A 16,432-nucleotide genomic window follows, 5' to 3' on the forward strand; every position below is an offset into this window, starting at 1 on the left:
AAAAATACAACCCTCAAGCAGCAAAACCCCCACATTTCCAATACTTCAGAGTCCTCTAGTCCACAATGAAAAATACACCGCAAGTGTCAGTTTTCTTTACCTACCAAGCTCATTTCTTTGGATTTCAAAGAAGTGGAACTTGCTGAGGAGGCCGTGGAAGCTGGACTGCTAGAAGCATCCTTCTTTAGCAGGCGGTTTTTGTCGATTCCATTTTCCCGGGGCGAGTGGGCAGGGCTTGCTCGTGGAGAAGAAGGGTCCTCAACAAGCATAATCAAAAGTTTTCGTGATTTAGCTTGTAACAGTCAGATTTTTCCCTTTCCACACTCATTCTCTAAATTTAAGGACAGAGCTGAAGTCCTTTGGGTTGGGGTTGTACAAGGTGACCAACACCATGTTATAAATGAGCAATATGGTGTCTGCAAACATACCTGCAAACATGCCATAAAAAACAATCCCACAGTCATATCCCTTTGTGCCTCAGGCTTAAGAACTTTGCCTAGAGGGCACTGGAAGGAAAGGGGAGCCAAACATCCAACTTAGGCATTCAAAATGTCTAGAGAAATATCTTTTTTTAAAGGAAATAAAACTTTATGTCAGTTAGACCATTATTGCTCCATACATGAGCAACCATTAACTTCTTAATGTAAAAAGTTGCAAGAGGTCCCCCCACCGAGGGGCTTACTTCCTTCATTCACTGTTAGTTTTTTTTATAACATTATTCAAATCATTCTGAAGACAAACTTTGATGAAAAGAATGGTTACCTCATTAGACACATCCACAACTAAGTTGTCGTCGCTTTTGTCACCATCACTGTCCTGGAAAAAAAGAAACATTAACGCCATTTACTAAAAGCTAAGAATAGGTTTGAGGCACAGTTAGATTTCTTTCTATAGTTCTTGGTAGCAGACAGACTAAAAAAACTACCTGGGACAGGCCTGCAGGCTCTCTATCAGTTTGCCAGCCCTAGTAATTATCATCTTCCCCCTCTTCTCATCTGACCTGGGGCTGTGCAAAGCTTCAGGCAGGAATTCTGTAGCAGTAGCAAACCAACTATTCAATCACAACTTGTTTACAGGTGATGGCAAGTTGCAAATACTTGGCCGATTATAAGAGCTCAGTAAATGGTTGCAGCAGCTGAATTTCTCTTGAGGGCTGAAATCTCTAATTTGAGATCTGCACACCCTTATATCAGAGTTTTTCCATATGATTTCAAGGGAAACCATTTTCCCATGGGATTACTAGTTAATGAAAAAAAAAAAAAAAAAAAAGAATCCCGCAAAGCTAGCTGGTGGATCGAATAAGCAAACAAAACCCAATCTTTTTCTCTTAAGTAACAAAAAAGTAAATTAAAAATAAACGTTTTTAGCAATCAGCTTGAAGCATTTTTGGAAAGATAATAGATGGCAATATTTGAAGGGTACTGGCATTCTGCAATAGGGCTCTCATTGTCCCTTCATAAAGCTCTGATATTTACTAATCAGAGGAAACTCCAAGGTAGCACTGGGTTTGGAAAAGATTCGGAAAAGCTGTTCAGCCGGGCATGGTGGCTCACTTTGGGAGGCCGAGGCAGGCAGGTGGATGGCTTGAGGCCAGGAGTTCAAGCCCAGCCTGGCCAACATGGTGAAACCCTGTCTCTACTAAAAATACAAAAATTAACCGGGCATGGTGGTGCATGCCTGCAGTCACAGCTATTCAGGTGGCTGAGGCACAAGGATCGTTTGAACCCAGGAGGTGCAGGTTGCAGTGAGCTGAGCTCGTGCCACCGCACTCTGGCCTAGCCGACAGAACAAGACTCTGTCGCAAAAAAATAAATAAAATAAAGCCTGCTCAATTTAATGATGCGGGCTGGGTGCGGTGGCTCAAGCCTATAATCCCAGCACTTTGGGAGGCCAAGGCGGGTGGATCACGAGGTCAGGAGCTCGAGACCAGCCTAGCCAACATGGTGAAACCCCGTTTCTACTAAAAATATAAAAATTAGCTAGGCGTACTGGTGTGCATCTGTAATCCCAGCTACTCAGGAGGCTGAGGCAGGAGAATCGCTTGAACCTGGGAGGTGGAGGTTGCAGTGAGCCGAGATTGTGCCATTGCACTCCAGCCTGAGTGACAAGAGCAAGACTCCGTCTCAAAAAAACAACAACAACAACAACAACAAAAATTCAGTGATGCGATCACCCCTACGTCAAGCTTGAGGCAGGCTGAAAAAGTCTACTTTCTTAGCCAAAACGTCTCATGTCCTTTAGGGCAGAGTAATACATTATACAATGTAAGCATATGGAAAAAGCAGGACATCTCAATGGGTTTGAATTCTTGGAAAGGAAGAAGTCCTGAATTTATGACCTAAACAATGCTTTTACTGATGTTGTTGTCAGTGAAGAATACAGAAATAATATCTGAAAAATATTAGTACAAACAAGTGCAAATATTATTCACATTGGCCTTCTGAAGTAGGCCCACAAATCTAGTCTAGAAAGTTTACCCTCAACTCTAAATTCAGGTCTTAAATGATTTGTTTCCTAATCATACCCAGAGCACTACACGTGGGAGACCCAATTTATTTTCTTCAATAGTGTGTTACAAGATATATTTTAGCCATGGTTACAGGGGCACCATGCAATTCACTAGTAACAACTTCAAATTACAACCAATGAGGAAGCCTGGGTAATCCTAAATAACAGTCTACTGAAATAAATATTTTCATGCAATAAAGAACAAAACTAATACTAACGAAAATCTGTTTTCTCTTGGTAAAGCCCACAGCAAAGCACAAATGTTTCCAGGTATTAAGGGTGGTGGTGGTAAAAATATATAAACTAGAAGAGTTTCTCTTCTAAAAAGAAAATTATGAAAATGGCTAATTTAGTACACAGAAGGAACTAGCAAAAAGTAGCAAACTATTCCTTTGTTACAATGGAACTCTGAAGTGAGTTTACTGTAATTTAAATCTTAGCTTTGTACTGGACCCTTCTGCAAATATAAACCTTCACAGGACAGTACATGTCTGTCATCCGTGATCTAAGGTCTGAGGGCTTTGTTCCAGATTCTCCAACATACTCTCCACACATGGTCCCTAACCATCTATCCAACCAGACAAACCTAGTAAATGCAGGTTACAAAACTACCATGCCAAGCTTTATGGATTCTAGAGCACTCATTACTAAATAACTTACTATACACAACAGCCTCATGAAGGGCAATTCAGAATTCTACATCAGCAAATCTCTGCATGTCATCAACCTTCCAACTTGCTTATTAACACTGAAAGTACACAATGAAAATACATGCATGGGACATCAGCTCTGGGCAACAGGCAAGGGGAGAATGATATGTGCTAAGAAGTGTTGGGCTAGGGTGGGGAGAACAACAGCTTTGTTTCTTAGTATGTTATTAAAGCATAGTGCAAAGTGTGAACCAATTTGAGGATCTCTGGTAAAATAATCCAATACTGGAGCTGGGTTTGGGCATCTTAGCATAGTGTCGAAGAGCAGAGATACTACAGCTGGCTCCAGCAAATCACTGGGATGTTATAAGAGTTAAATGAAATAATCCATGTAAAAATCACAAGGTACCTGGCACTAACTCCAGGTGGTACTCAAAAAGATGTTACCTATCGTCAGCTATAGGCTTGGGCCAGCCAGCAGGAGACACTATCCTCTGTCTAGTGTTTAGACCTCCACATAGCCTGCACAGTAGACACCTCTTCCTCCAACGGCATCAGGGACGTAGCCCCAATTCAGCAACTTTACTTTCATACTGTTCCTGAGAATGCATCCCTCCTGAAACAGACACTCAGGGACACACAGTCAACTCCAAGTCATACGTCGGCTGCAATGTTTATAACCCTGAGACCAGAGCCAATGGCCATCTGGCTTGGTTTGGCTTCCTTTCGAATGTGGTTTTAGCTGGATCTGTGACAAGAGTCCTCACTCCATCAACCAGTAGAGTGATCTCATCTACAGAATTTAAACAAGATGCCTCTGGGGTTTCTTCCATTTTGACCATGAACTTAGATCACTACAATGCTCACTATGGAAGACGCTGAGCTCTGCCTTGAGAAGTAGTATAAGCCTATATTATCAGAACAGCATCCACCAAGCTTTTGTGACACTATAATTTTTACTCTATTGTAGCAGGAATGGCTACTAAATTCACAGAGTCCAGGACAAAATGAAAAATGCAGAGACCTTATTCAAAAATTGAGAATGCAAAGATGGTGAGATCAGAGCGTTACACCAAGGGAGGGCGGGGGCCGGGGGGACTCCTAACAAGAGCAGGGCCCTGAGCAACCGCACAGCCCACAAAGCCAGCCCTGCATTTTCATATTCCCTCTTGAGTAACAAAGGCAGGAAGTCTAAAGTGTAACACTGAGCCCGGCAGAAGCATAATTTACAGCCCCTAAAGGAAATACTATCCTACGATGCAAGAACCTTTCCTCTTTACAGTATTATTTTTAAGGACATGGAATTATCACTAAGATCTTAAAGTACACTTCGATACTCACTTAAGTGAGCAATAAGCAAACAAATATTATTTCAAGTCCTTTAATTACTTACATAGTGGCTGGAGTCCTTATCATCCACCTTCCTTTTCTTGATGTCATTGGAAAATTCAGGCCCATTTCTGCGTTTATCTGTGCTTCTTAGACTGTCTGGGACCAGGAGGGAATTACTCTGCAAGACAAAAAAATTAATCAAAGATTTCTTCCCAAGCCTCTTTGTACACATGAAAACCCAACCTCGATGTGAGAACTCTTTTTGAAAGGTGATACCTACACAGCCTTTCATTCCATTTAATTCATCTCATCTAAAGACTTTGATGGCAAACATATCTACAGGTTTACACACTTAAAAGGGAGACCCTGACTTTGCAATCAAACCATCCAAAGCTAGGTGGATTCTTTAGGCCTCCTTGGAAATGTGCTTCTGTTCTATTTACTGTTTGAGAAATAGGAGCTTGCTGTGTTGTATGTGGATGTGTTTTTATTCTTTCCCACTGCGACTTCCTGGTCAGGAATACAAATGGCCTATGGGCAAATCTTGAGATTCCTCTATTAGACATATTCTTTAACTGTAAGAGTCAATGTGTACCACTCTAAAAAGGCACAAAGGAAGCGGTGGGATTAACAGCATGGTTTCCTAAAAGGCAAATCACATTTTCCACAGCAACAATGAAGGAACTCTTTTGAATTCTTTTAATTTATTGTTGAAAATAAGACTTGGTGTTCCTCGCCAATGGCACTGAAATTTAAGACCCAAGGGGGGAATTTCAGCCAGTGAATCTTCAATAGCAAGGCCAGCTCCCACACACAAAAGCAGGAACAAGGACTAATCTTTTCCACAAACCACACAGGATACTTTCATTTGCATATGCCGAGTAGGAACTGTTGACCCAAAGAAAACAGGCATTTTAGATATTTTGGGGTCACATGACATGATCTGACATCTCTTCAATTCCCATCTCCCCTCGGGCTAAAGCATCAGAACATGTTACAATGAGTTCTTTTAAGTGTGGGATTAGCATATGCAAGGGGGCAATTTGTTCAGTGATGTGTTACTGCCCTGAACAATGTTGAATGAGCTGTGCAAAAACCTCCTTTCACAAAGCGCAGATAACCCCAATCTCTGAAAGATGTTTGAGAACTAAGAGGATGGTGTCCAGGGCCAACAGACAATCATGTTACCTTTCTCTGCCACAATTTAAAATAGAAGGGGCTGGGGGATACCTTTAAGTTAGACCACATCTAATGCAACAGTATACAACAGGAACAAATATTTTATGGCACCTTTTTAAAAGCCGTGTGTTTCATTCCTAACCAGCCAGAGGTAATCAGCCAGGTGGCCAGCCCTCAAAGCTCCCCTGAAAACCATGGACCCCACCATGGGAGGGTTGTCCCCAGCTCAACCATATGCAGGAGGAAATCAAAACTGGGGACCAGAAGGCAATCCCAAGCCTCTTGGCCCGCCTCAGGGACTGACTCTAAAGGAGCTGGGCTCTTTTATTCATGACCGTTCAAGCTACACAAATGCCAGGAGGCTTAGATAAAAGCAGCTGGGAGGGACCAACGCAATTCAATATAGAGAAGCTCAAAGTAATGTCTTTACCACAGTGTTTGGGGCTGAAAGGTGAGCCGGCTGGATCCCTGAACTAATTACCTAGATACATGTCCGCTAAAAACTAACCCCTCCAACCCAGACCCACAGCTGACAAGGCTGCAGGAGACCTAACTCTTGCAAAGTGCTAACACGCCCTCTGAAAAGCTGGGCTAGGGCAGCAGCTGCTTGTTCACACATGGGAAACGTGTTTAAATACACCCCTCCTAGTTTACTTCAGCCCCGAGGTCTCCTCCTCTAGACTCTGAGCAGCATCCAGGGCAGGGCTGTATCTTATTCAACTTTAAATCCGCCCAAGTGCCCAGCAAAATGGGGCACAGAGTCTGTGTGTGCTGACCAGTTTTAAGTTCAAGTCTCTCTCCACAGCCTTCCAAGTCCTCCTGCTGTCATCAGCACTGCACATCCAAGCCACAGGGCCATTCCAAGACAGCTTCTTAATGTCTTGTTTTTTTCGTTTGTTTTTTTTTGTTTGTTTAATGATGTCAAGTGGTACTGTGAACGTAAAAGTAAACTACACTTCTGTTAGAAACAATACAATTTCTGTTAGGAAACAATAACCTTTCCGTGGCTGGACCTTGAAGACTGTCAAGCTTTGAGGCCTCTGAGTCTACGTGTTCAAAGTTACTACTGTAATTTCCGCTTGAGCGGCTTAAATGAAGCTTATAATCTGAATAGGTTTTGAAAAGCTCTGAAAGTTCCTCCAAATGTAGTGGACAGGGCTAGTAATTAGCACCCCTGCTTATCTGAAAATGGGCCCCATTCAACAGCAGACTTCAACAAGTTACAAAACAAGATGCCTCATCATACTTTGAGGCTGTAAAACTGACTCAAAACAAGGCAGCAGAGTGTGGGCTGGAAGGCCCAGGAACGCCACACTCAGACCCAGGGATCCCCGGCCCACGCAGTTGCCGGATACCCGGCAGGCTTTCTACCTAAAGGCTACCCCACCAAAAACAGACCGCTTCCTTTTACTCTTGCTCCCATGAACCCAGTTTTCTGTGTATAATTGCCCCTGACTTCTTCCAGCCCTGACGCTGCTTTCATTGTTGTTCTTGATATGAGCAAATAGTTCCAGCCTAATGAGCTTCGCTGGCAGCAACAGCAAACATTCTGGTTTTTAAACTACTGCCTGGTGGACCCTTACCTTCATGAGTCCCTCATTTGTTTCCAGAAACCCAAAAGTGACTTTGTGGGTACTGTATTTCTTGAGGTATTTTTCCCTCACGTTGTGATTTCTCCTCGTGCACCCCCTACTGTGTGTTGCTTATGGCTCCAGGGTAGAATACAGTCATTTTGATGGCCATTAAGAGCCACTTTATAGATATTTTGAGAATTCAGAGATTAAACCTGGGTATTGACTAAATTGTCATTCTGATCCTCCAAAATTTCGAATGCTATGTTGTCTGGGTCCAAATCTAACAAATCGGGGCAACATTTAGGAGGACACCATTTGCAAAAGAATGAAACAGAGGTTGCTTTGTACTAAGCTATTTAAAAATGGTCATGAGACTGGGCACGGTGGCTCACGCCTGTAATCCCAGCACTTAGGGAGGCCGAGGCAGGCGGATCGCCTGAGGACAGGAGTTCGAGACCAGCCTGGCTAACATGGTGAAACCCCATCTGTACCAAAAAAAAAAAAAAAAAAAAAAATTAGCCGGGTGGTGGCAGACATCTGTAATCCCAGCTACTCAGGAGGCTGCAGCACGAGAATTGCTTGAACCTGGGAGGCGGAGGTTGCAATGAGCAGAGATCCTGCCACCGCACTCCAGCCTGGGTGACAGAGTGAGACTCTGTTTCAAAAAAATAATAAAATGAAAAATAAAAATCAAAAAAATAAAAATGGTCATGCATTCTAAATACAGAAAATAACTGGAATCAAACCTGAGAAGAGGCCAAAGCAACCACTGAGACATTTCATTCCTCCTCCTCCTCCTGCTCCTTTAATCTGGAGGACTAGGATGTCCAGAGACAGAGGTGTTGCCTGAGGCCAAGCGGCTCTGTCCACCACCTGCTGATTCCTATTACAGCCAAAGTGCCTCCCCTCTCAGAAGAGTGATTTTTAAACTCAAGTTTACATACATGGAACACTTGTACCCAAAAACTTATTTGAAATCCACCCTGGCTCTTTCAACTACTGCACTTAACATTCTAATGTGACATAATACCTGACACATGGTTTCTCTGACCCACCTCCTAACCAACAGAATGCCTTGCTTTAATCAGGTTAGATGCCTTCCATACCAAAACTAGAAACGTGTAATTTTTAAACGAACATTTTAAAGTCTACTTTAAAATGAACTAGGAATAGTCCCAAATTCCTGCCTTGCCACTCAGAACCCAAAATTAACACTGAAAAAGGCCTCAGCAGAGAGTGACAAAGCAGCCCAGGTACACACAGGCTTCATGGCATGCCAATTACTGCAGGTAATCATCCTACAGACGTATTTGCCACTGCAGACACCTCTTCCTAGAGTCTATATGTTGAAAGATTTTAATCTACCAAACAGGATTCATCAAGTAGAATTCATTTTTCAAATATTTATTTGCCAAATAAATATTTAATCAAGAATCAGCTTTTTGATCAACATGAGAACCAGTGTTACTAAACTGACTGATATACTCTAATTCCAGCCAAGAAACCCAATGTTTTACTTCACCTTGCAGCTGGTAAAATGTAAGTATCTGCCAGGATTTTTTAAAGACTGTAAATGTTGGGCAGACTTCTATTACAAGTGTCCCAAGGACTGAGGTTTCTAGACTGTACGTAAGTTTTCCTTTATTTAAATTAAAAAAATAAATAAATAAACAAAATCACCTTATTTATGTCTTCTACAGAAACTCAAAATAGGAGTTATACAGCTCACGGAGGACATTACAAACCTGGGCAAATCAGCTGAAAACACACTGTTCAAAACAAACTAAAATTCTAAAACCAAATAATTTTCTACACCTACGTGTGGCATACACTTGTGGGTACAGGGTCAAGTAAAACATAAAGGGAGAAGCATAACTGAGAAGTCTAAACGAAAAGATCCTCCTAGAATGCTCAGTATCAGAAACATAAAGAGGGTCCAAAAATGGGCAGAACCGGCATAACTTTTATATAGAAAGTACATGAGATGAATAGATGAGGTGCAAGAACAGAGAAACCATATACTCCATAAGAAAAGACTCTCTCTCTCATGAAAATCTGGAATTCTGTGAGAACACCAAATCTCAAGAGGGCATCTTCACTGGCAACAAGCAAATTGCAATTTATTAATATATGCTTCCTAACGGTTACATCTAACTTGCACTAATAGGATGACAGAATAGAATGGCTATGACAGCAAAAGAGCTGGTCAGAAGAAAAGAGGAATGGCAGATCTGCTAATATTACAGCCTGTGTGCATTCTGAGACAAATTCTGAGCACAATTTCCTAACTGTGGGAACCATGTTTTATCAAACACACACCAGGATCTCTCCTTGTGGCAGCTCAATGGCCTCAAGGTAACTAGATAATTGGCGAAGTGTTTGAATTTCCTGGATGCGAGAGGCTAATATATTCTTTTAAAATAAAGCAAAACTAAACATTCCAACACAATTATGAAACCATACCTTCATGTAAGAACTTACAATGTAAGTAGGTGGGTTGACTGAACCTCAGAGAGCACCCAGTGGCATCAAAGCAAAATGTTAAGATTGGGACTCTGTATTACTTTATCCTGACCATTCAACACAAGTGATGTGTCTATTTCATGCTCTAAACACCTATTCAAGACCAAGGTAGCAAAGACCCAGCCACTTCAATAAGGATAAAAACCAGTCTTTATAGTCTTGTTCCAAGTAATGGTTGTTCACATCTACTAACATGTTCTGGAAAGTAACCCCAGAAACTATGAAAAAAAAAAAAAAAGCAACTTTAATAAAATGCTGCCTTGTCAATGCTACCAAGCACTAGCTACAGAGGCCTTCATGAATCCTAAGACCTCCAAGCAACTTCTCTGCCAACAAATTTGAACCCTGAAACCACCAGCAGCAAAATGGAAAGGAAAACCCATTCATGCATACAGCAAAAGCAAAACAGGTTTCCCTAATGCAAAAATAAAGCACATTATTCAAATGGATTTCTTTAGCTGCCATGCTGATTCCCCTTGGGAACTTTCTCCTCCCGGCAGGAAAAGTGTTTGTGTCAGAGGTACAGATTGGAAACTCGTGACACCTCATTTATCCTCAGTTACACTAAGGCAGTAGGAACCTAATTTACTAGCACACTCCACACTGACAATTAACTTCTCGGTGAACATTAAAACAATTAGGTAACGACGCACCCCATCACATCTGTGTGCCTTCTCCATCTACACCTGGTGTCAATTAAGCCATCACCCTGCGCTGTACTTTTTGCTACGGTCCAATTGGTCATTCACGTACTGTGCCTAACACTTCGACTAATGTATTTTTAACCCATAAAACTAACGAGATCCCTACTTGTTAACAACATGGACAAAGTTGAAAATCTGTCCACTGGCAACCATATCATATCTCAGAACCCTGCCTGTGCAGCCGTTCTGAAGGGCACACATTGATGTTTCACACAGTTTAAATGCAAACTATGGGGAAGAACCAGTGCATTCCTGCAACTCAATTTTGCACCTCATCACTGTAGAATGCAGATGGATGACTCAGTCAGGAGGACTCATGGAAAGATAGCCGTGCAGGTGACATACAGGGCCGGTTAATGTTGAGGCTGGACAGGGTGCTAAAACCACGATGCCTTCGTCACCACCCTCTCATTTGTAGCTGGCCCTTCTACCCTCCTCCAGGCAAAGCAAAACAAACTCTGCAGCAGACAAGAAATACAATTATTTAAAATTAAATTTAAATAACCTCATGACACTGCCATCCCCCAGCTCAGGACCTAATCACAGCAAAAACAAAATCTCTATGTCAAAGCTTTTTTGAAAGCATGGTGTCTAAGAGCTGCTTAGCTGTTTCTGTGCCTCTTTGCTCTCCAGCCCCTGTGGAGATACTTGCTAATGCAAGAAATGGCCCTGAAACTACAAAGCCATTAGGTTAGGACTTGACTAAGTCATCTGTATATCTGACAGCACTTACATTTATACCTCCTTATCTCAAAGATGAGGACAGAGTTTGTTGTCCACCCAGTGAGGAAATGATATAAAGATTATAGGGACAAAAGAAAAAAACCTGCTCAGTTGTAGGTTTTCTAATTACAGAGCACAAACTCAAAAAGAGGTTTTGGAGGGAAAAATTCTCCTCTCACTTTTTGTTGTTGTTGTTTTTAAGAGTAAAGATGCCCTATTTTCACTGTAATCACAGTCAGATAAAACCTGAACGGTAATCCAGTCCCACCAAGGCCCCAATATCCACCTGACTTATTGCATCCACAGTAAACAGACGCCTCTACCTGGTATAGGCTCCTGACAATCTAGAAACCACTGGGGCTTTCCTTTCAAGGGTTCACCCTACTCACAGCAGTGACGCCAACTTTCTCAAAGAAGACCCATTTTGTTAAGCAGAGTTTTAAACTTGGCCAGAAGGGAAACCTGCCCAGGAGACTGCTTAAGAAAACTTAAGTGTTTGCCATTGTGCCCAAAAATTGAAATTTTAGGTGACTCATCTCAGTTTTAGCCTTTATTTCCAGGCAATCTTTAACATGTCAGGTCAAGATTAATTCATAAATATTTAGGCAAAAACAGCACCTCCTAGGCTGTGTCTACTTTTGAGAAATTTGATTATCAGGAAAGTGGTCAAGTTAATAAGCAGCTGAGATCAGTTTCACGGTGCTGACATGCTGAGAACCATCAGTAACTGCCACCTTGGCACGTGGACCCTTATTTCCATAACTGCCTGTGTAATGTGTATTTTAAAATGGAAGAGAAAACCAGGGCTGGGTGCGGTGGCTCACGCCTGTAATCTCAGCACTTTGGGAGACCCAAGGTGGGAGAATCACTTGAAGCCAGGAGTTTGAGACCAGCCTGGGCAACATACTGAGACTCTGACTGTACAAAAATTAAAAGAAAATTGTTTTAATTTAAAAAATACATAGGAGAGAAACCCAGAAGTAACTGCACTGAATGTAATGAATGATGCATTTACTGCTGTCTTGCTACTCTAAAAATGGCAGTGGGAGGAGGGCATTCCCTGAGCACCTTCTATGCTGTCTGCTACCCTCCCACCTGAGGCCTCCTAACTCCCTCCCTGTGAGGCAACCACTGCTATCACCATTTATAGATGGGACTAGGAAGGCACAAAAGGATGAAAAAGCCTTGCCTGTGTAGCCAGAATTCCACTCAGGTCTGCCTTTGTACAAAACTCATGTTCATTCTACCACCCCTGATGCCGCCATGGTTCCCATGGGCCTCTGGGAGAGAATGTGATTTTTTTTTTTTTTTTTTTTTTCCAGAAAAAGACCAACAGTATTCTTTTCCAAAGCAAGCCTCACATCTTAACTCCTCCTTACCTTCTATAATGTTGTCATTTTGAGAAAAAGTGATGGATGGGTGGTCCTAACTAGGATTTGGTCCTGCCTCTGACAATTAACTAGTCAAGAATAGCTAGAGAAGAGTAACAAAAGAAACCACCTTATATAAAACAAGGTGATGTCTGTCATAATTATCTCTAGGTAAGTTCTAAATACAAACTCCTGGTGATTTTAGAAGTCAGTTACAGAGTGACAACATGGTCCCTCAGATTACTAACTCTCAGTCTCTGTTAACTAAGTAACTATGTGACTGGATGCACCCAGCCTCCTTGATAAAACCATGGTGCTGTGCCATATGACCTGAAAGAGCGACGAGTGGTGCGCTTAGACTGTTCTAAGTCAGGAACCCCTTTTTGAGAATTTGATGAGTTATAATCTCTCCCCACAATTCTGCAAATGAGCACAGACCCACCCAGTCCATCCATAAATGCCACCGTGTAGGTCTACACACCGTCTGCTCTGGGGTCTCCCCCAGTGTCTCCTCCCTTTTCAAACAGTGATCACACTGGCTAGGTATTTCAGTGCCTTACATTCAACAAATGTTTAACTGTGACATAAAAGGGATCACTGCAAAATGATAGCAAGTATATGAAGTACCTCAAACAGTACTTGGGCACATAGTCAGGGCTCAACAAATATTTGTCAAATGACTCAAGTATTTAAAAGCATGCCATGCCCTATTATAAATTTTTTTAAACCATACAACTTTTTGTCAATTCTCTCTTTCAAGCAGATAAAAACAGCATTCCCTTCAGGCAAAATTTAATGTAATTTAGCCTTAAATTAATTAAAATATCTAAAGTTATGTTTTTATTACTACTGAATGCTACTAAGAAATAATGGCCTTTTTTAGGTCATTTCATATTTCTCTGCTCAAGAGCTGCACTTATATAAGAAAAAACAGATATCAAAATTTTAAAACAGCCAAAATAACTTTTTAAACCAAAGCAAAACCTCTATAAAGTTGCTAGCTTTATCATTCATCCCTTTCAGAAATAAGAAACTTTAAGGTAGTTTCCATAAAAACTTTCACTCTTAGAACAGCCATGTGTCACTGAACAACAGGGATACTTTGTAAGAAAGCCATGTCAGGCAGTTTCATCATTGTGCAAATATCAAATAGTGTGTTCACACAAACCTGGGTGGTATAGCCTACTACATACCTAGGCTACTGCTCCTAGGCTACAAACCTGTACATGTTACTGTCCTGAATATCACAGGCAGCTAAAACACAATGTAAGTATTTGTGTATCTAAACACACTTAAACATAGAAAAGGTACAGTAAAAATACAGTGTTATACACTTATGGGACCACCATCATATATGCAATCCACTGTTGACGGAAGTGTTGTTATGCAGTGCACTGATTGCACTTCTATTTCCTAGGCTTCACATTAAAACAGATTGCTTATTTAAGGCTCATCTGTTTTCCTACAATAAAATCTTTAACTAGCAAATTAATTTCTGCCACTAAAAATAAACAAACTACCTACCAACCAGTTTTACGCTCACAGATAAAAATCCATACACACCCACATTCCCTGTGGATCCCGTCAGTCTCTGATTTCTGCACTTCGTATAAATAGTATGTTCAATATAGAAAGACAAACAAGAAGAAGAAGAAAAAAAAAACAGTAAGGAGTTCATCTTATTTATGGCCAAGGTTCTTAGACTTTGGTCCAAGGATCCCTCAAGGGTCCCAGAGACCCTCGCAAATCTATGAGGGCAGATTTTCTTCCTAAACGTCAACTAAATACCACAAAAGAGCGAATGCAGAAGATGAGAATCCAGCTATCCTCTTTAAAACTAAATAAACTACAAGGCATTCAAGACATTTGTAGACATACATAGCAATGCCACTCTTTCCACTATAACTTTTTTTTGTTTTGGAAAAGTTATTTTTCATTAATAATGTTACTTGTATTAACACAATTTAAATTAAGTAGCTCTTCATCTGTTTAAGTGATTTAAATTTTTTTATTTCTTACCCAGTACATATCAAGAATCAAAATATTAACCCAGTAAATATCAAAATATAACCCAGAAAAACAAAAAGTTCTTCAGGGTCCTCAATAATTTGATTTCAAGGGTATCAAGATCATGAGGCCATAAGGGTTTGAAAATCACTGGCCTGTAGCAACCACCCTTAACCTTTCACTGGATTAAAAAACAGCAGCAAACAGCAATTGGCTGACTTAATCTGCCAAGTAAAATTAGACTTTCTAATTCAAACCACTTATTAAACAGGTAAGTACTATAATATTTTAGGCACTAATAGTACACATCATCTCATTATCCACTGCTTTTCATACTCATTTTTATACAAAGTTTGAAGAGCTACTTAATTTTATATAACTGTAGCAAAATCCCACTTATGTGGACAGTGAACAATTTAATTCCTCTCTATGCACTGAATTAAATGTCTAGGTTACAATTAGTGTAGTTTTCCCATTTTAATCATCATTGCCCAACAGTTTTCTGCAGTTATTAGGCAGAAAACACAGCATATATAATTGTTCTGAAAATACTCATTGAAATGATTAGAACTTGTCAAAAATTTGATATAAGAAAGGATACATGTCCAAAACACATAAATCCACATTTGAACTAGAAAGTTCGTTGACTGCTAACCCTAACTTATAGACTTAAAAATAACCCACAGTTGCCTGTAACTCAAGAACTACTTCATACTTCTTGAAGGGGATAACCAATAACCCTCCCTCCACCCACTCCAATGAACCCATGAATTAAGTACTTGCATATATTTTTCTGTCAAAAATACCAACAGGAGGTTATCAGACACATTCGGAAATTCAGAAAGACACAGAGGTATAAAATACATCTCTACTAGCTTAAGCATGGAAACCTCTGCCTATTCACACCCCTGGCATTTCAGAGAGGCACATACCATGTGGTATCACTTTCACAATTCTGATACCAGTAAGTTATAGAACTTTTGCTGAAACTTTCTCCAGTCTTGCTTTCTTTTAGTAATTGTGTCACTCACTCCTCCTTGATTCTCTGGGAAAGGGCTTTGTTGCATGCTTACATACCTCGAATTGCAGATGCGTGTCCCATAGTGCCTTACATATATGGTATGCACTCAATGAACATAGCCATTTAAGGTGAAACAGGAGTACTGAAGAAAACATGTTAAATTGAAGTCCCAAAGCTAGACTTTAAGTTCAATAGATTTAAAACACTTAACAGCCTAAAGGGCATGGGCTTTCCCCAAATTTCTTCTGTGATTTAATCCAGGTTAGGTTTTTTAATTTGACACTCTACTCAGCAGACATAAAAGATGACTATCTCACCGGGCATGGTGGCTCAGGCCTGCAATCCCAGCACGTTGGGAGGCTGAGGCAGGTGGATCACCTGCAGCCGGGAGTTCCAGACCAGCCTGACCAACATAGAAAAACCGTGTCTCTACTAAAAATACAAAATTAGCCAGGTGTGGTGGCACATGCCTATAATCTCAGCTGAGGCGGAAAAATCGCTTGAACCCAGGAGGAGGAGGTTGCAGCGAGCCGAGACAGTGCTACTGCACTCCAGCCTGGGTGACAGAGCGAAAACTCCATCTCAAAAAAAAAAAAAAAAAAGACTATCTGTAGGAACCCTGGAATGGCAAAATAAGGCTTCCTCCATAAACTAAAGCCTGTTTACTTATCTGCACTCTGTGTGTAGAATATTTTATTTCCTAGCTGTAATTTTTGTCCCCCCAATCCCTTCCCAACATTTTCCAGAGAAATTTATAGGACAAGAATTTTAAAACTAGCTACCTTTTCCTTCAACCATTCCCCACTCCACCAAACACATCCAGATACATGAAATATACCAA

General features: G+C 40.9%; 1 protein-coding gene across 4 annotated transcripts in view; it reads right to left on the reverse strand.

Annotated features, from left to right (window-relative positions):
• TLE1 (TLE family member 1, transcriptional corepressor) overlaps window positions 1–16,432 on the reverse strand; it is a 105,070-nt gene that overhangs the window by 32,208 nt on the left and 56,430 nt on the right. For all 4 annotated transcript variants that reach the window (XM_032164367.2, XM_032164365.2, XM_032164370.2 and 1 more), the window contains exons 9-11: window positions 4,552–4,668; window positions 763–816; window positions 105–257 (exon numbers count right to left, since the gene is read on the reverse strand). In XM_032164367.2, the coding sequence (XP_032020258.1) occupies window positions 105–257; window positions 763–816; window positions 4,552–4,668 (324 nt within the window). The remainder of the gene's footprint in view (window positions 1–104; window positions 258–762; window positions 817–4,551; window positions 4,669–16,432) is intronic.

The sequence above is a fragment of the Hylobates moloch genome, unplaced genomic scaffold, assembly GCF_009828535.3.
Source record: "Hylobates moloch isolate HMO894 unplaced genomic scaffold, HMol_V3 SCAFFOLD_10, whole genome shotgun sequence".
NCBI classification, from domain to species: Eukaryota; Metazoa; Chordata; class Mammalia; order Primates; family Hylobatidae; genus Hylobates; species Hylobates moloch.